The 20853-nt window shown below is 38.4% G+C and overlaps 1 protein-coding gene across 2 annotated transcripts in view; it reads left to right on the top strand.

The window, feature by feature from the left end:
* The window catches only part of Plxdc2 (plexin domain containing 2), a 401580-nt gene that overhangs the window by 269946 nt on the left and 110781 nt on the right, over positions 1-20853 (top strand). For both annotated transcript variants that reach the window (XM_028870488.2, XM_028870489.2), the window contains 2 exons: positions 4563-4685; positions 14738-14856. In XM_028870488.2, the coding sequence (XP_028726321.1) occupies positions 4563-4685; positions 14738-14856 (242 nt within the window). The remainder of the gene's footprint in view (positions 1-4562; positions 4686-14737; positions 14857-20853) is intronic.

The following is a 20853-nucleotide window of genomic DNA, read 5'->3' on the forward strand; positions in this document are numbered from 1 at the left end:
CAAGACTTGTCCATGCTAGGTTGATTCTTTGTCACTGAACTACATTATGGCTCCAATCTTTTTTTTGCATGCAACAGTCATATTCAGCACTTTTCTTGTAAACTAGTACCACCCCTCTCCCAAAGCATGGTAAGGTTAAGTTGTTAAGTCACAGCACAGAGAAATAATTTGAGTTTGCCATAAAACAGATTCTCTAATTGGGTGCAATGCCTCCTATCACCAAATCGAGTCTTATTTCATAAATTGCTATAGAAGAATCAAACTTGTTTGTGAAACTACTCAGTTAAAAGGCAGAGGATCTGAAGGCTTAATAAAAACAGCCAGGATTGAGGTGACGTCACCTCTGCTCTAAGGCACAGTTGCTGAGATTTGCAGAGAGAAAAAATCTTTCCTTCTCTAACTGCTTCTTTTGGCATAAACTCCACTGAAGGGGAGTATGTAGTCTGTCAACTCCCATTTAATAGCCTTTTAAACTTACCTATGAGAACTGTCAATGTTGCTACAGAATGGTTGTCTTTAAAATGAGCTCAAAAGAAGTAAATAGAAAAGCCATTGAACTCCCTGACTTCTTCAGGACTTGATGTAAGGCTAGATTTACGTTATTTCTAAGCAGTCCTAGAGCCCATGGAATTTGAAATCATAAGACCTGTAATGGCCATGAGGGTTTTGGTAAATAACCTAGTTTTACTAGATACTGTGTTTAGTAAATGAAAATAATACTTCCATAATTTCCTTTTCAGTTATTACAGAGATGAAATGAATACTTAATGTAATTATCAACAGCCTGTATATTGATTGATTGATTGATTGATTTGTACAATGTAATATAAATGTAAATATGGTTAATAAGTATAGTTATAATATGGTTAATAAATAAAAATAAGGAACTACAGAGATGAATCAATCAGCCAGATGACTCAATAATTGATGGATCTTCCAGAGGAACCAGGTTAAATTATCAGCACCCACATGGAGGCTCACAATCTTCGCTACCTTAGTCCCTGTGGATTTGACTTCCTCTTCTATCCTTTGTAGGCACTGCACATAAGTGGTGCATAGACACATGTGCAGGCAACACACACACGATTTTTCAAACTTAAAAAATAAAGATACATAATGATTGAATGGTGTTTGTTCATAAACACTTACTGTGTCTGCTTGATTTAATCAGTTGATGATGTTTACATATTTGAAATCACATTACTCACACAACTAGAGGCATGTACAGGAGGAGAGCCTGTAAGCAAGAATAAAGCATGATTCAAGCTGAGAACTTGACATACTAGTGGTCAAGGCCAAAGGAAAGAACAATGCATAGCTCTTCTTTGCAATTCAAAGAGAAAAACGTGTTTGCTTCTCTTAATTGATTCTTTTCCTGAGTACTAAGTCACCTGGATAGTAATTGTTACATAAATCTTAGGAACACATCAATGATTGCCATTTATGCTCAAGTCTTATAATGAATGGAATCAAATAATAACCTCACAAATTGCTACCAAGGATTTTGAAGAAAGCAATGAAATATGTTGCTTAAGTTAGTATAAAAGGTGCAAAATTTACAATACAATTGTATATTGTTACTTTGACATCAGGTTCGAGCAATAAAGGCCTAAAGCTATGGTCTACATAGCTATGAGTATTTGCACACGACTATCTGTATTAACCTGCATAGTTAGTCCCTACCCAGTACCAAGTCAGTGTTCCCTGCATCCAGGAAACTTACATTTCCTTCATTGGGATAGCAGCAACCACATGCTACCCATAATTGAAATTATAATTTATTTTGTAACTGTTATTTACTTAATGGATTTGTTTGTATCACATTTATCTATTCATTTGTGTGTGTGTGTGTGTGTGTGTGTGTGTGTGTGTGTGTGTGTGCGCGCATGCGTGCATGCATGTGCATGCTATAGTTCTCAGATCATGTCATTGGTAGAGGACTACTGTCTGGAGTCATTTTTTTCTTTACACCTTTGGTTCTCAGGGATAGAATTCAGGTCAACAGTCTTGAGAATAAGCACCTTTAGCCACTGAGTCATATTGGCTGTCCTTCTGATTCATTTTAGTGTTGCAATAACTGCAGAAGAGGGAATTGTAACTCTACTTCTTACAGTAAACAAGTTCTTCTGTGTGTTTACTTAATTCTTTGGGAATTATTTGAAACTTCTTTAAAATATGGGAACTTGTAAGTCTGGGAAATATGCTGGCCAGAGAAAGTGTAGCTATTAAAAGAGAACAAGTTCTTGCCAAACCTCTGTGGAAATATGTAGGGGCACATGCATGCATCCTGCCTGCTTTAAATATGAATAAATAGTTACATGTGTAGAATCCAAAACAGTTGATCTGGAAGATTCTGAGAGCCCAACAGCAGTTACTGGAGACAGATATGAAGAGGGTAAAGGAAAGAGAGCTCATCAAATGCCATAGTTAAATAGAAACAAATCCTGGAAGCCTGCCCCAGCAGAGCCATTGCCAACAATGATGAGGTACAAAAATAGTAAGAAGAGACAGTCAGTGTACTACAAAAAAAGGTAAAAGTTGAAGGTAATGAATAATACAGTGCCTTTGCATTGATTACTATGAATTCATATACGAATCAAAGTATTACTGTGTAACTCATAAATACATACCAAAGCTACCTGGTCAGTCAAAAAACAAAAGTGACATAAAAGTGAATTCAGGGGTTGAAAACACAGTGTGGCTGCATTCTCTGTGATTCTAGAAACTGCTGCAGCTTTAGCACAGAGTGGATCTGGATTCTGTGATGATCTGTAGTGATCTAAGATTCTCTTCCTTTGCTCTGCTCTCAGTAGCTTCATCCATCACCACACAGAGAATATGGAGTCAGGAAGCAACCACCCGGAGCTCATGCTTTCTGAAAGGACTCTTTCATGGTCTAATTAAAACATTTACTTTCAAGGTTTCATCTGGAGGATTTTTTTGTGTCTATTTTAATGATCATATTATAAATGAATCATGGTGAAAGCAAGAAAAAATTAATTACAAGGTCTGAAAAATGGCTGTTCTTTGTGTTTATAATTATAAGGAAGTGCATATGAGGGACTGACTAGAAATCTGGAGAGAAATATGATAAAAAGAAAAGATTATATCAGCACACTTTCTTCTAATAGAAAGTAATCACTTAGCATTTTAATAATGAAATCTTATTAAATATACTAATAACTATGGATTTAATTTCATAATGACTTACATAGAAATCACAATTTACAACTCGAAACTACAAAAACCACAATATCTCAATGAAATCTTTATTTGGACCATAAGAGATAAAATATTTGACATTTTTGAGGCTTAAATATTACAGTTTTTTTCAAAGTATCCTGTGTCTTTATTCTTGCAAAAAATTATATATACGATTCTCAGTTCTCTAGTAATGTCATAATTACCTGAACATTCCAATTGCATCACCACAAATCATTTTCCTTAAATTTTATTTTATTATATTGTGTGTGCAGGTTATTTTAATATTTATTCTTGATTGTGTCATTTTAGATTAATATTAAAATAAATAAGTATTTCCTGAACTGACTCTTCTAAGCAAATAAAGACCTTGGGGACCAAAAACTAGTGTAATATTAACAATTAATTCATCATGGATATTTCACAAAGTAGATAAACCCAATGTGAATAATGTCAAGTGTGAATAATTGTAAACATGGTTGGGATGTAAAACAAGAGCTATTGAAAGTTAGTTCAAAACTCTAGACCCCCACAGTAAATGCTCTCACTAAGTGCAGGCTGAAATAAGATGATGCTGAGAACTCACAAAGAAGGGGCACTTGTAGGTTTCAGTACTTCACCATCTTATCTACAGATACGTAGACTGCAACTTCTTGCTATGACCTGAGAATTATAAAGGCTTTGGCTGACTGAGAATTTTGAACACTATATCATGGAGTTATTTAGCTCCCTTTCAACTTGTTTTAAGAAAACAAACAAAAAAGAGTAGAAATATTCACTGCCACTTAGAATACAGGTTTTTGTTTTGTTTTGTTTTTGTTTTTTAAATGGAGGGATTGCATTTTAGGAAGACGCAAGACTGAGGATGTAGCTCTGTGCTAGAGTGCTTACTTAAGCTTGTGTGTGAAACCCTGGGTTTGGCCCCCATCACTACCAACAGCAGCAACAACAAAGACCACAAAAAATGTAATGATTAGAAACTCACTTGTAAAAGAGCTCTTGGTTTAGGCTAGTGTTAAGATTACAGAAGATTAAAAAAGGAAAATGGAAGGCTTGGTTTTCTTCAGTACTGTGTTGAAATTCTTTAGCCTAACAATCGCTTTGAGGTAATAGTCACGCTGCTATTAAAAGTATACACATTATGGATTGCTGGTAAGCAATTCTACTGGATGCGGACAAATTATATGAGCATTTTTCTCTATCCAGAAAACAAAAAGTATTGTTAGTCAGACATTAAGACACTAAGTATGTTCCCTGCTTAATGTCCTTAGAAAATATGACTGCAGTTGAATCATAGCTGTTTTGGTTATAATTTTATCTGGCAATCTTTCTTAACAAATTTCCTGTTTTTCTTGTTATAGGTTTTATATACACTGGAGAAGTTGTACACCGAATGTTAACAGCCACACAGTATATAGCACCTTTAATGGCAAATTTTGACCCCAGTGTATCGAGAAATTCAACCGTCAGATACTTTGATAATGGTATGTATTGATTACCTGACTAGTGTTTAATTATATGTATAAAAAACAAGCATCAGATTCTTATCAACAATTTGGCATATTCCAATACACCTGGTCTGTAAGTACACCACATTTGCCTGATGTTGCCTTGCAGTGATATATGTTAAATTGTTAAAAGATGTAAAGTAAGTATGTGGTCAGACAACCATTCATTCACTCACTAGCTCACTCATTTGTTCATTCAGAAAATGTTTATTCATGTCTGATACATAATAGAATACATGAGCGGCTATAGACAGAAGTTCCCACAAAACAAACATATGCATTTGATGCCATTTTTAATAAAGCCTTTTATTAAAAATATCTAGATAAGTATAAATCTAATACTGATGAACTTTAAGTAAAGGCAAGTAGAATACTCTTGAAATTCAGTTCCTACAGTTCAATTTCTGCAACTTGTGCATCAATATGCTGAACACACCATAAACTATGTCAGAGGTATTTAAATGTTACTTAAGAAGATAAAAATGTTCTTGACATTAAAATACAAAACCGGTCATGTTAAGGTGTACCAGATATATTGACAGCAATCTAAACCCTGTGTTTCTTTTGAGAGTAAATAAAATGTCTCAGTCACTGTTCTATTTTTGTGAAGAGACACCATGACCAACAGCAACTCTTATAAGAAAAAGCATTTAATTGGGGCCTTGCTTACAGTTTCAGAGGTTTAGTCCATTAACATCATGGCAGGGAGCATGGTGGTAGGCATGGCAGGCATGACAGGCACATGGCAGGCATGATGCTAGAGAAGTAATTGAGAGCTACATCCTGTTCTGTGGGCAGTGAGAAAGACACTGGGGTTGGCATGGGCTTTTGAAATCTCAAAATCCATCCTCAGGGACACAGTTCCTTCAACAATGTCACACCTCCTAAGCCTTCTAAACCTTTCACATAGTGCTACTTCACGGTGAGTAAGCTTTCAAATATATAATAGCTTTAGGGGGTCATTCTTATTCAAACCACCACATTCCACTCTCTGGCTCCCATAGATTTTTAGCCATATCATATTGCAAAAATGCATTCAGTCTGACTTCAGAATTTCCCATAATCTTTTCATAGTCTCAAGACTGCTTAAAAGTTCAAAGTCCAAAGTCTTTGAGACTCAAGGTAATCCCCTGTAAACTCAAGATCAAAAAGTAGATCACACAATTCCAAAGTCCAATGGCACAGAGCATATGTTACCATTCTAAAAGGGAGAAGGGGAACATAGTGAGCAAGCACTGCACTAAAGTAAGTCCCAAACCAGCAGAGCAAACTCCAAATTCTGCATCGCTATATCCTATGACAACCAGATCTTCAGATCTCTAACTCCTGTCAGCTCTGTTGCCTTCAACACCTCTCTCTCTCTCTCTCTCTCTCTCTCTCTCTCTCTCTCTCTCTCTCTCTCTCTCTCTCTCTCTCTGCATGTGTGGTGTGTATCCCTCTTCCTTTCTCTCTCTACTTGGTTCCAAATCCAGTCTGAAGCTTTCCTTGGCAGGCATCCCATGACTCTGGTATCTCCAACACTTTGTAATCTCCAACACAGTTCAGGCTTTACCTTCACAGCTTCACACAATGGCATCTCCAGGCCTCCATGTAGGAACAACTTTGACACATGACTTGGTATGGGGGGCATTGCATAGTCACATTCTTATATACTTGATTAAAAAGCCAGAGCCACACATCCAAAGATGCTAAGTTCTGCTTCTTGATGGGGCTGGAACCTGACCACCTTATTCAATTACATTTGCATCAACTTTCTGTTGTTGACAGGGACAACTGTCAACAACAAACTGTCCTTTAAGCTTTTTAAACAAACTGTTGTTTAAAGGACAGGGGCAGCTCTCCTGCCCTTATCTCAGAGCCAGCTCTCCCCAGACCATGCCACCACATGACAGATTAGTAATGGAAATAGCTCTCCCATGCTCACAATTTCAGGACTGGCTCACCCACACCTCCTCTAATGTGTCGGCTCTATTGTGCTGCCCATGTAAGGTGCAGGGCCTGCTCTCCCGAGTGTTGCACCTGGTGGTGGGCAGGGGCAGCTCTCCTGCCCTTAAGACCTCAGGGCCAGCTCTCCCATCTGCCTTGGGCATTGATGGGTGGGGTGGAGGGACATCTCCCCTTCCCATGCCACCACATGACAGGTGATTAATGGAGACAGCTCTCCCATGCTTATAATGTCAGGGCTGGCTCACCCAAGCTCAGGATGGTAAGAATCAGGTTTCTGTGATACCAACATAAAAAACAACACAAAGTATACTAAGTATTCTCTTACTGTTCCTTTCTTACAATTGTTATAAATTAATATAAACTGTTCCAAGTGGCCTCTACGTTCTCAACACAGATGATAACTATGTACTAAGAATTCTGTCTTCAGTACCTAGCATAGGAACATAGAAGACAGTGTGTCACAATTAATATTCAATGAATGAATAAATGAAAACATAAGTATTTAAGATGGATTTTTACTTCGAAGAATTTTGGAATCATTAACACTCAAGAATAAAGTATTTTTTTCTCGGTGATGTAACTTCTATATGATGGCCAAAGGGATCTATAATTCCCATGATATAGTGAAAGTTGTTACTGCTGTATTACTTATTAATAAATGAAACAACTTGAAATACTGTACAGCTTTTTATGCCATAGCAACTTGCTGGAGCAGCCTCTGATTGATTGGGTAGGACCTTGGCATCTACTGCAGGGTGGGAAAAGCCTCCCCATGGGAACAGCTGCAGGTCACACAGTTTCTTCTAAAGTAAAACTATTAGAATTAAAGCACCAATTTCAAAAGCAAGTTGATGCTTCTAAATGCTGTAGCTAGCCAGATACCTGCCATGTGAGTCATGAATATTAATGTGCAAAAAGAGGAGTTATATAAAAATAGTGTCTTCTATTAGAAAAATAATTTGACGGTTCATAAATTGTAAATCAGATAGTATAGCTCTTAACAGTGGTCAGAAATCTGATCAGGCATAGAATCAGAAGAAGAGGGAAGCTGATAGTGCCCTTTGGTCAGTGATTAGATTATTCTAGTTATGCTTATATTTTGAATATCAAACGCTTTATTAATGGTCAGGTAATTCAAGTACGATTCAGGAAGCTGAGCTCCAATACCATCTGGGCTGCTACAGCAACTCCTGTAGATGGCTGTGCATGCTTAAATATCTTCAGAGAATCGGGTCAGCTAGGTTATGACAGGAGGTAGACCTTTCAGCTCTCTGAACTATAGACCATGTTTTTTAACCGATGATTTTCTTTTCCTCTGGTACCACTATTGTTCAGTGTAGTGAGTGGAAGGCAAATCATGATAAAAAGACACCCATATTCACCTGCCTACCCCTCAGCACTGTTCAATAAAATCTGAAACTTAAACCCTTGGTTCGCCAGTAAAATAATAATAATAATAATAATAATAATAATAATAATTGGCAAATTTTGAAACTCAAAGAAAGCATTTACACTAAAAAGTGTTTCCATTCATATAATAGAGAAACACAAAAAGCGAATGTGGGACCACTATGCCACCCTAAAAGTCAAGCCTTTAGCACCCAGTGCTATTTTTTCACCCATCGCTAACAGTTTGTTAGAAATAGCTTCACCCGAATTTGCACTCAAGGATCAATTTATGTTAACCTCTAATATTCATAAAGAATGGGAAACCACTGTATTTTCTTGTATCAAATGCAGAAATCCCTTGAAAAAAATAAGCATCCTTCCCACACTATAGGAGAGGAAACAGCTGTATGCAGGTGAATTGTCTATGAGTTAGAGAGTCCTGGAGACAGTTAGTAGTCTGTCTTTACCTGTAACACAGACTATGACAGGAGGTTTACATTAAAATCCTTTGTAAGGTAGACATGAGGACATAATCGGAAGACTCTTATACATGTAAAATTATTATTTTTTGAACTAGCAGTGTGTTTTAATATTTTCCAGTTTTATAACATGATATAGCCACAGTGATGTTTCTAGGAAAGAATCATGGTCTCTACCCATGACAAGGCTGAGCATTTCTTATGGCTAAAAGTCTCAGGCTTAAGTTCAACAATGTTTTGGTGTTATTGCTATTATATCTCAATAGAAATATATTTCTATGCTTTAACATCCTTTAAAAGTTTATAATAAGTTCAAAATATTTAAAGTAACAAGACTATTTAAAAATTCCAGCTAGCTCTGGATTCATTACTAATGTCCAGAGCAGTTGCTGAGTGTTAATTCTACTAAACAGTAATAATTTTTAAAAAGCAAATAACAGGTAAATTTTGTTAATATATACATTTTACTCATTTAGTTCTGTTTCATTTTGATACAGCTTCTTTTGGCTCTAGGATTTCTTATATAAATATATATGAAAGGGGATCTCTTTGACCTTCAAAGCAAAGGCCAGTCCTTCAGTGGGCCTCCAACTTTTAGATTAATAGGGCAGAGGCAGAGTAATGGGAGGCAGCGAGGTATGGTGGATTGAAGGAAAATGGCCCCATGGTTTGAAGGAAGTGGCACTATTAGGAGATGTGGCCTTGTTGGAGCAAGTTTTGCCTTGTTAGAGGAAATGTGTCACTGTGGAGTGCTTTGAGGTTTCATATATGCTCAAGATGTGCCCAGTAAGACAGTTCACTTGATGTTGACTGGAAGTCAAGATGTAGGACACTCAGCTACTTTTCCAATTCCGTGCCTGCCTGCATGCCACCATGTCACACCATGGTGATATAGACTAAACCTCTGAAAATGTAAGCTACCTCAATTAAATATTCTTCTTTTATAAGAGTTGCCATGGTCATGGTATCTCTTCACAGCAATAGAAGCCCTAACTAAGACAGAAGTTGGTACCAAGGACTATAGGGTATTGCTGTGATAGGCCTGTTCATACTTTTTGTTTGAAGGAATATGTACCTTGGGACTGTGGCTTAGAAGAGCCATTGGACATTTTAAGTGCTGCTTAATGGGCCATCCTAGTAGGAACATGGAAGACAGTGGTGCTGAGTGTGATTTAAACTGTGGGTGCCTGGCTCAAGGGGTTTCAGAGGAGAAGAATATTAATATGTGACCTAGAGATCATTCTCGTGATATTTTGGTGAAGAAAGTGGCTGCTGTTTGTCCTTATCTGAAGTCTGAGGCTAAAGTGAAGTTTGAATTAATTTCGTTGACAGAGGAAATTTCAAAACAACCTAGTATATACTCTGTTGTGTGGTTGTTAGTAGTAATTCTAATGAAGACTTATAATGAAAAGGAGCAAGATGAGCAAGGTTAATTACAAAATGTAAAATATGTTGAGAAAGGGAGCACCAGGAAGTGAAATAGAGCTAACTCCCATGTTCAAGGAGCTAAACAGATTAAGAAATGGACTTAAGGGAGTAGTGACCTCAGGGTAAGATTCCACCCAGCTAAATTTCCAACTTGTGAAAAGGAATTAAAGAAGAGCTTAGAGCAGAGTATGCTGGTGTATGCCTTTAATTCTAACACTGGGAAAGAAAAGGCTAGAGGATCTCTGAGTTTGAGGCCAGTTTGGACTAAAAGCAAGTTCAAGGAAAGCCATCTTAGGCAGTGAAAGTTACCATCAAAAACAAAAAGCTTGTGAAGATGTAATTGAACAAGGGGGCCATGTTTCAGCCCTAGGAAGCAGATAGAACATGGCAGCTTTGGCCAGGTGATTCTGACTTTACAGTTAAGGATAGAAGAGAGGGGCTGTGCAGTTTACCTCTGCTATTAAGGAAGATGCTGAGGCCAGGCATGCGTCATCAGTGTCCCTGAATGGAGGCCTAGAGAGGCCATTGTGTGAAGCTGTGAAGTGGAAGCCTGGATTGCCTTGGAGGCTCCAAGATATTGGAAATGTCAGAGCTGGATGATACCTGCTGAGGAGAGCTGCTAACAGGGAGTGAAACCAGTGCAAGAGAAAGAAGTATGTTGCAGTCCACAAAACTGAATAGATTTGGCGATCTAAAGATCGTTTTGACATCAGACATGGAGATGCTGAGTTTGGAGTTTGTCCAGCTGGTTTTCAGGCTTGCTTTGGTCCAGTATTTCCTCACTATGCTCTCTTCCCTAGGCTTTGGAATGGTAGTGTATATCCTATGACATTATATGTTGGAAGTATGGGATCTGCTTTTTTATTTTGATTTTACAGTGGACTACAGTTTAGAGATTGCCTGAATCTCAGAAGAGACTTGGAGCTTTGAACTTTTAAATAAGTTTGAGACTATTATTATATGAGGCTGTGGGGACTTTTGAAGTTGGACTGAATGCATTTTTGCATTATGATATAGCCAAAAGGCTTTGGGGGTCAGGGAGTGGAATGTAGTGAATTGAAGGAAAATGGTCCTCAAAGGGAGTGGCACTCTAAGGAGGGATTCTGACTCACACACTGCTGCCCATTTCTTATCTTGTCACTCACCTCTATTCCCAGACAATTGGTCCACAGGCCTCTTAGTTTGCACTTTCTATGTCACATAATTTTGTTTTGGTATTCTTTCTTGGAATTAATTTCTCTAAAACAGACTCTAATTCAAGTACCACTTCTTCTCTCATTCCTAGAGACAAGAATTGTATGTGTGGCCTTTCCTGGCTGCTCCCTTGCCATCTTGTCCCCATTCCTACTCACCATTCTACTCAAGTGTATCAAGCTAGGCTTCCTTATCAAGCCAAAGTCTCCTGATGATATGACTATCTTTACCACAGGCTTGTCTCTTGCATCCATGCCTGTAGGCCCTGCTAGACAGATTAGGGGCTGTGTGGACTACAAGCCTTGGGGATGAGGTAGAGGAAAGAGAGAAGCTCTGTCCAGGCAGTTCAAGCCCTGGAAGCATGCTGGACAATGGAGGCTGAGCCCAACACACAAAGTAATAAGGCTCTGTCTGAGAGGGGAGGTTGGGATGGTACAGAGACCACATAGGTATATGGTTGTGAGTCCTCAAAGGCATCAGCATCCCCTGTGAATGTGCTAGATAGACAGACTATTGCCCTACCTGGTAACCCAAGATTATAATCCTACCAACTGGGACTGGGGAGGCTGAGATCATAACCTACCAGGGATACAGAGTAAGCTCAAGGCTACCCTAAGAAGCACAACGAGACTTCATCTCAAAACAAGAAATAAAGAGGTCTGATTCAGTGGAGTGGCTGCATAGCTTGTGAAATGACCTAAATTCAGTCCTCAGTACTGCAAAACAAATGACCCAAACAGACTGTCAGCCCTAGTCCAGACCGTGAATCGGGAACCATAGGGGAGGGTCCCAGGGACATCTCCAGGTGATTCTAATGCACAACAAACTTTGAAAAACAGCCAAGTAAACAAACAAATAGTTTCAAATCACTGGCAGGGAGATTATGACCTGGCTCAAAATTGGAAGCTGGATGGTGCAATTGGGTGCACAGGAGTTGTCAAACCAGACTTGTGGGTTTAGAATCCTGCTCTGAAGGCCAATGGTCAAGTGCTCTGTGACTTATAAAACCATTTATTAGGGTTTCCATCTTCCCATGAAGATTTTCCTGGATCTCAAAACTTTCATATGCGGTGGAATCTCTAGAGTAATATTGGAGAAAAATATAGTTTCAACATCTCATTTCAGAGAATCAATTCTGGATAATAGGACCATGTCAATCTGAGTGGTCTGCACCTCCGCTATGGAACCATAGAGTCATCCAGGGCAGAGCTGCTGCTGAGAGCCATGTCTGGGTCTGTGGCACTAAAGCAGCAGGGTCTGAGTTGGTATCTATTGCCATCAAGGGCCGTGCAGATGCCCCAGGTCTGGTTAGCCACTTGAGATACCAGTTTGTTATCCTAGGGCTATGCTGCCATTGGGACCATACTCATCTGCTGGCCTGTGCTGCCACCAGGGCCATGGTGAGGTCTGGGCCTAAGCTGCTGAAGAGGGCTATGTTTGGGTCCTCCTGCTGCTGCTGAGATCTATGTTGATGTCCATGGCACATATTACCAGAAGGGGTCACAAGAATCATGTGTGTTGAAATCTGAGGTCCATGCTGAGCCAGCCCTGTCTCTTCCTGGCCCTGGGATAGCTGGCGCTGGCCCTTGCTGAACAGTGCAGCAGAAGAGCTGGCTCTGCCCTTCATGGAGAGCTGTCCACTCCACTGCAAGATGGTTCCACCCATCACTACAGGTGTGGGAGAGCTGGCCTTGATGACATGGGCATAGGAGAGCTGGATCTGCCCAACCCTCAGGGGGGCAATAATGCAGGAAATCAATCCATGGAGTCTACTTAAAGGGTAAAGGGATTTATTAAGAAAGGAAAACTCACAAGACAAAACAGAGGAACTGTCGCAGGGTCCTGGAAAAGGTGAGGCACAGTGCCATGCTGTTCTTCTGCCTGGAGACTGTCCATCCCAACATCCAAGTCCCAGCAAAGACAGTAATGTATATGCATCTCAGATCTTAAAGGTATTGGAGAGACCATGCCACAGGATCATGTACTTCAAGGTCACAGCAGATACCTGCTACTTTTCTAGGACTGTGCTTCAGGGTTATAGAACAGATATCCACTATAGGGCAGTCCCAGTGGCCAGGATCTACCAGCTCAGCTACCATTCCTGGCTTTGGGTTAGTCCACCCTAACATCTACTCCATCTGCGACCTGCTGGAGGAGGTGAAGGGACTGGTTCTGTAGGACAATAACCACAGGATCTCCATGACTGGAGCAACAGCAGCATATCCGAGAGGAGTTTCAGTGAGGGTCCAGTGATGATGGAGTGCCAGAGGCCTTGAACTAGACCATTTACATGGCAATGAACATTTTGTGGGTAGGGCTGATTGGGCAAAAGGGTATACTGTGTGACACACTTCAGCTCCCAATGCCACTAGGATAAATGAAAAGGTGTTGGAAAGATGGAGGAGTGAGGTATTTTTCTGTTTGTTTGTTTTGTTTTTAATTAATTTTGGGAGGGGATTTTTTGTGGGGGATGCTGCAGTGGTGAGGGGCAGTAATAGAGGGAGTGGGGAGTGAGCGAGATTGGAGTATATAATGAGGAATTCCCAAAGAATCAGTAAAGAATTATGTTACTATAAATCTATATTTCAAAATAAGCCTGAAGTGGTGCTGATATGGGTGGTTCAAGCATCACTCTGGCAGTCCTGATGTAAAAGAGCTTTCTATAATTGCCATTCCTGTGCTAGATACTGGGTGGGAGTCTGTAAGTGTGTGTGTATGTGTGTGTGTGTGTGTGTGTGTGTGTGTGTGTGTGTGTGTAAGTATGGTAGCACATGTAAGTGTGTGTTATAATATTGTATATAATATATTTAGCAAAAGATAAAAACCAACATTTAGAGCAAAACAGGGGTCATAGCTGCTCATTGTCTTCTTAAAGAATGTACAATGTCAATGAAACCAAAACATAAATTCTCATTTGTGGCCTGAGTATTTAACACTGTTTAAATTTTCATTGTGCCTCAGTAGTTTCATATAAAGACAACAAGGTTGAGGTACCAGAGTAAGATGTACACCAGAGAAGCTTCAGCTTATGTCCTTCAAGGGGGCTTCAGGAGTCAGCCCAGGACCCTATAAGCTTCTCTCTGGTCTCCTGAAAGCAAAGCAACAAAGATGTAAACAAAGACATAGTTCATATAAGAGAGAAGACCCGATATCTGTAAAAGCAACCTCTTTAGTAGAAGAGTAAATTATGAGCTCCAAAAGACATTGCTATTCCTTTATATGTGAGTTCAGCTTTTGGGAAGATGTTCTTTCTTAGCATTTGTCAAACGTATTTGAAATCCATTCAACCCACCATGCTGTTTAGAAAGTGGCTCATCTAAGCAGTGGAAATCTAAGCAGATAATATCCATTAAGATTAATGAAATTAAATTCCACCATACTGGGCAGGAGACACACACACACACACACACACACACACACACACACACACCCCAAATGCTATTTAGTAATAGAATCCCAATTACCCATATAAAATTGAAATGGCATAATGACCTGATTTAACATCTAGATAAAGGTGTATGTGAGTGTTCTTCCAGAAATGAGGCATATATTTTTCTCATGGCATTTCTTCTTTCTTCTGTTGGAATACAGGTACAGCACTTGTTGTTCAGTGGGACCATGTCCACCTACAGGATAATTACAACCTGGGAAGCTTCACATTCCAAGCAACACTCCTCATGGATGGACGCATCATCTTCGGATACAAAGAAGTAAGTGACAAGTTGAAGATGATTCTTCCAGTGACCATGGCCTTTCCTTTGAATGTCAAGATATCGTAGTGATGAATGTCAAATCATTTTCTTATTTATTGGTTTCTTTTTCTGAATAAAGAAACCTTTTTTAAAAATTCATTTCTTTGCCAAGGGCTACAGGCTAAATTTTGGTTTTTTGTTTTGTTTTATATTCTGATATTGTCATTATGACCACAAAATTTATGAAATTATCGAATATTTATAGTATTATAAGAAAGAGCTAAGAAAAGATGCCGACTTTTAAAAGATTTTTCATCTCTCTATAATTATTTATATTTTTAGGTTTGGTGGGGGATGGCTTGTTGATTTCTTATTTTACTCTGATTCCCAAATATTAGTTGACATAAAAATTGGAGATTTAGTATTAAGAGTGCCAGGAAAGTAACTCCTATAGTTTTTCCAGCTAATGTTCATTAAAATCTGATAGATTTAGATTTAAGTAGATTTAAAATTATTAGGACCTTACTGACCAACTGAACAAGGTAACTTAAATTATATCTTGTTTCATATTAACAAGCTGACAAATGAAATTTACTAAATTGTAGCCTTAAGCTCTGCAGAATGTTTAGACTAGAATAATATTGCATTTGATTCCAAACTCTGCTGACAGTATAATGGAGGTCTACTAGATGAAGGATATACAAAGCAAGTAACAAGAACAGCAGTTGTAATTTTTAAGGCAGTTGGTAGTTTCAAGAGTAATTCTGACAATGTAAATTATTAGTGAGCCTGGTTAACTCATAGTTAATAGGCAGTTGTAATATAGATCCAAATCTTCCCTTCAATCTGATAAAAGAATCCTTGATTGTCAAAAGGTTGTGGATAATAAAGGAAGGATTCACTGTGGTCATCACTCCTGTAATCTTTCTACACCATAAAGTGAACATCATACAACTTAAACTAAATAAAACAACTCCTTAAAAGTTACCAAATATGTTAGTGGTTTTCATTCTTTGGAAAAGATTTTCCACATAGAACTTTATTTCCTTGGGGTGCTCTGCAGATGGAGAATGATATGAGATGTGTTGTGACCTAAATTGCTTTGTCCAGTGCTAGGTTTAGATATCATTACCCCCTGTATTCTTATGTCACCTTCCTTGGAAGCTAGGAATAGTTCCCTGAGACTAGTTCTTAGAGGCCTCATTTATACCAGGGTTTATTGTGCCCTAAGGGATTTGCTGGGATGTCAGTGTAACATCTAGGAATGGCAGTTTTCAACTGTTTTAATTATCACTGCTGGTTTAAACTGTTGCTGGAAAGATCAGGGTCAGTAAGTCTTGCCTTCTCCCTTGCCACACTGTCAACGGTGTCAAAACAGATACTTGAGTTCTTATTCTGGCCTCATTTTCTAGTGGCTATGATTAAAATTGCCATATTTATTTGCACAGTTTTTTTAATTAAGAAATTTTTTATTCATTTTATATACCAACCACAGATCCCCCTCCCTTCCCGCCTCCTGCCTCCCAGTCTTCCTACCCCAACCCACCCCTGATCCTCTCCTCCTACAAGATAAGGCCTCCCATGGGGAGTCAGCATGAACTTTAGACCAAAAGCTGTGCAGCCTCCATGGGACTGGAATAGGCCCTCTGTATAAGAGAGACAGTTGTGTAGCTTGAGTTGCTTAAGGGGTCCCCTGGCAGGATCAGGATCCATCCCTGGTGCATCAGCTGGCTTTTTTGAGCCCATTATTTATGGGAGAACACCTTGCACAGCCTTGATGCAAGGGGATGGGCTTGGAACTGTCTCAATTGAATGTACCAGGTTCTGCTGATTCCCCATAGGAGGCCTTACCCTGTTCTTAAGAACTGTCTCACTTTGCAGAGTTCAAGCTAATTTTTCTGTTCCTCCTCTGTTCTTAGTTGGTGTTTCAGAATTATTTTCATATTTATCTATTTTATTCAAAGAAAAATTCTTCAGTGTGGTTTTCCTGCTTTGTCATGGGGGTTTTTAAGCTGACAAACGGTTGGTTCAATATCGCATGAATTCCCGGACTGGGGAAACACATCTCTACTCTGTCCTGTGAGTTCATAGAGGTCTTTTGCTTATTGTTATTTGCCTTTTTTTCCAGAGAGAAATTTCTTTCCTTTTATTTCTGATAATTGTCATACATTTCTCCATGTAAAATGTATTACTAAAATGAATGCAGCTCAGTGCTGGAATATTTGTCTAGCATAACCAAAGTCTTAGGCCCCATCCTCAGAAACACAAGGAAAAAATGTTTCTGGATTTCTGTTTGTAGAACTTTCAAAAATAAGAGTCCCTTTGTTGACCTGGGAGATGGTTCATTTAGTAAACGTCTTACTGTGCAAACATGAGGACCTGGGTTCAAGTCCCCAGAACCTGTGTTAAAACAAAATGAATGTGGTGGTGTATACTTGTCATTCTAAGACTGGGGAGATAAAGACAGGCAAATTCCTAGGGCTCACTGGCCAACCAGCCTAGTCTACTTGGCAAGCTCCAGGCCAGTGGGAGACCTTCTCTAGAAAAATGAGGTGACTTGTCCCGTGTGAATGACATCTGCAGAAGATCTCTGACTTTCACACACACTTGAACGTATGTGTAGGTACCCACACAAGTAACTAGATGTTCCCTGTACTTCAAAAAAAAATGTTTATGATCATGACAGCAAAAGATAGTGTTTTGCAAAGCTTATTATGCTTTACAAAGTACATACACATGTAGTATCCAGTTGTTCAATGATCCCTGGATGCTACATAACTTTATTGTTTCATCAAAGCATCAACAAGGAGAAGGTATGCAATGAGTGTTTGTAGATTGATTATGAAAGTGTGTCGTACATGATTACTTATAGCAAAGCAAGCCGAATCAAAGAGATTAAATGATGTGCTTAAGATACACAACTAGATAACACGTAATCTTGCATTAAATCTCTTTGTTTGGTGCTCCTAGCATCTTGATCTTTTTCTTTCCCAAGGAGACTATGAATAACAACTCATAAACCAACTTATTTGTGTTTTCAATAAATTCTTGTTGATATTTGCTGTGAAACATTCTTTTAATTGATCTCTACCACATTATACAAGTATAAACATAATCAGAAGAGCTATGCAGATTAGTCTGTAAATTTTATTTACAGACAATATACATTATAAATAAAATTATGTGTATCCAGAATCAAGAACTGAAATTGTAGAGGAGTAAGCACAATTTCCTCTGTCCTGACTTACTTTTTACAAGCTGAGGACATCTTTGCTTGGTTGTGTTATATTTAGAGTAAGGGAGAAGAAAAAAAATCTTCCTTACATAAATCCACCAGTAAAGGACTTGGTTCTATTGCAAGTTAAAACTAATAATGCATTTCATGCAATAAATTTCATTTCCATTGCTCTCTTGACTGCATAAGTTTCTTTTAGTGACCACTGTCATACAGGTCAACCATACCAACTGCTCAAATGACCTCCAGGTCTGTCAAGCTTCCAAAATACTCATTTTCCAACAGTGTTAATTTTTCACACTGCTGAGTGTGAATGATCACACTGATAAAGAATGATCAATAAATTAGAAAACCCATTTTCACTTCCCACAATAATCTTGCTTCTGATAGGATTGCAGTAGGGAATTGCTGCTGCTCCCTCAACTGTGGATGGATATGGATTTGCTCATTGTTCTCACTGTTTCTGCAGCAGTGTCCAGCTGCACCATGAGAGATTAAAGAGCAGCGTGGATTCCTTCACATAGTTCCTTCTTCTGAGGTGGAAGGTCTGCATTATTCAACCAAAGCTTTGAAATCCCGCTTAATATTACAGGTTCTTCTTGTCATCTAGTTGCTTATTTTAGCTAACATCAGAACAGTCTACTTAGGGTGAAGCCAAATCAGTGAGACACAGATTTGTTTCCTTTTTTCCCTTCAAATAACCTACTGCTGCTGCACTGTGTCTTTCAATCTTGCAGTTGAGTACGTTCATCTCTTACCAACTACAGACTTCTTTATCTGATAAAATTAAGTATCTTACTAACAAAATATCTTTGTCTTTGAGTATATAGATAACATCCCTCTCACAGTTTGTACCCACTTCAGTATCTGTATTCTTATGAAACCCTTTGTATATTTATCCCTCTTTCTTTTTCCTCTAGATTTTCATTCATCAATCATGTCTCCTTGCATAGTCCATAATTTCTAATAAAATACTAGACCATATTTATATGGTACTAAGAGATATGTTTAGGATTGTAATGTTACCTTCCTCTAGGAAACATTTACTTTCTTGGTTTGGCCCTGAGGGTTGGACAGATCCTTCACTCTATCAGGGGCAGGCTTATTCAGAGTTGGGGCAGGTGAGCCTTGACTTCTTAGAACAGTTGTCTTTTAGCCATATTTAATGGAGACTGGGCATCAGTGGATCCATTGCCTTAGACACTGGAAGACCCTTTTCCTCATATATGGCCATTGGTTAAATATACAGGGGCATTGCAGATAACAGATACCCACCCACACAGCATAGGAAGCAGCCTGTCACAATAATTTCCTACAACAGCAAATCTTAGAGTTGGTTCACTATGGAAAATGTGGCTATTTATTAAGTGAAATCACTTTCAGTCTATCCTACCATTGAAATATTTAAAGCTGATATTCCTCAGTGTGCCTTTAACTACTTCTTTGGTGGAGAGCATAGTTAAAAGTCACCGAGGCCATTCAGTTGTGGGTTTCAGTGGATCCCTGACACAGTTAATTTTTTTTTTTTGAGGACTATTCCTCTTAGTTAAGCTATAATGACTCTTAATGCATAGTTATAGCCTGGAAATCTGAAGGATGAACAGTTGTTGAATTGTAGAATTTATGAGGAAAAGATAAAAGCGCCAAAAAAACTCAATAGTGAGACTGTTATCTGTTATAAAATAGTAAGTATCTTCTATTCTGGTTGCTAAATGAATAAGAATGTTCACCTGTGCAAGTATAATATGTATTATATACATATATATGTATGTATATATATATGACTACCAAAATTTGTAAATATGTGAGTAGAAAAGTGATATATACATATAATTTATGTAACATATATATATGTGTGGATATATATATATATATATATATATATATATATATATGGTATGTTTGTATATGGATTGGAAAACAAGGAAGGAAAAATGCTGATGTTTAAGAAATATTTAAAGGAAAATGTTGATACAGATGATTCTCTGAGTTTTAAATATATGCAAATTGTATTTTCATTGTTTGTTTGGATCCTATCATTCATATATTTGGATATATATTTTTAGTTATTCATATATAAAAGCCCCTAATATTTTAACTTTCTGTTTCCTCTCCAAAAGTAAGAAGGTGATAAATTGAATAGCTCTCCCTTGATTATCTTCTGATAACAAATGCTGTGGGTAAAGAAAATAATGAAATAAAAATAGCAAAGTAGGGGAAAAAATCAATGCTGTGGAGAAAACCATTTAGAACCAAGTAATCTGTAGAGTTGGTCCCGCATCTAGTTGGCTATGTTGTTCTCAAGTCATTTATAAGAGCCTGATGCTCTCTCTCTCTCTCTCTCTCTCTCTCTCTCTCTCTCTCTCTCTCTCTCTCTCTCTTTCTCTTTCTCTCTCTCTGTGTGTGTGTGTGTGTGTGTGTGTGTGTGTGTGTGCTTGTTTTGTTTATTTGTGCCTTCCTTATAATTTTTTATGATGAATAGGATATGTTACCTAGGGTATTTTTTCTTGCCAATTATCAATCCATATCTACTCTCCCTGGTCTGATGTTCCATAACCAAAGAGTTCGTGGGCCCTTATGGTTAAAGCCCTGAGTCATTTCAACTCTCTCCTCAAAGTGTGAGGTGTAGAGTGTCCTTCATGTCTCCTATCTGATTTATTCTCAGGCCAGGTTTTAGCAAGATCCTTTATCTGGCTTTCTTCTCAAATGGAATCCCCACCTTAGGAGTGAGTGTGCTGAGTCAGGCCGAACACTTTGTCATATGGGTGCCCACTTCAATG

Source organism: Peromyscus leucopus, chromosome 5, assembly GCF_004664715.2.
Source record: "Peromyscus leucopus breed LL Stock chromosome 5, UCI_PerLeu_2.1, whole genome shotgun sequence".
Classification (NCBI taxonomy): domain Eukaryota; kingdom Metazoa; phylum Chordata; class Mammalia; order Rodentia; family Cricetidae; genus Peromyscus; species Peromyscus leucopus.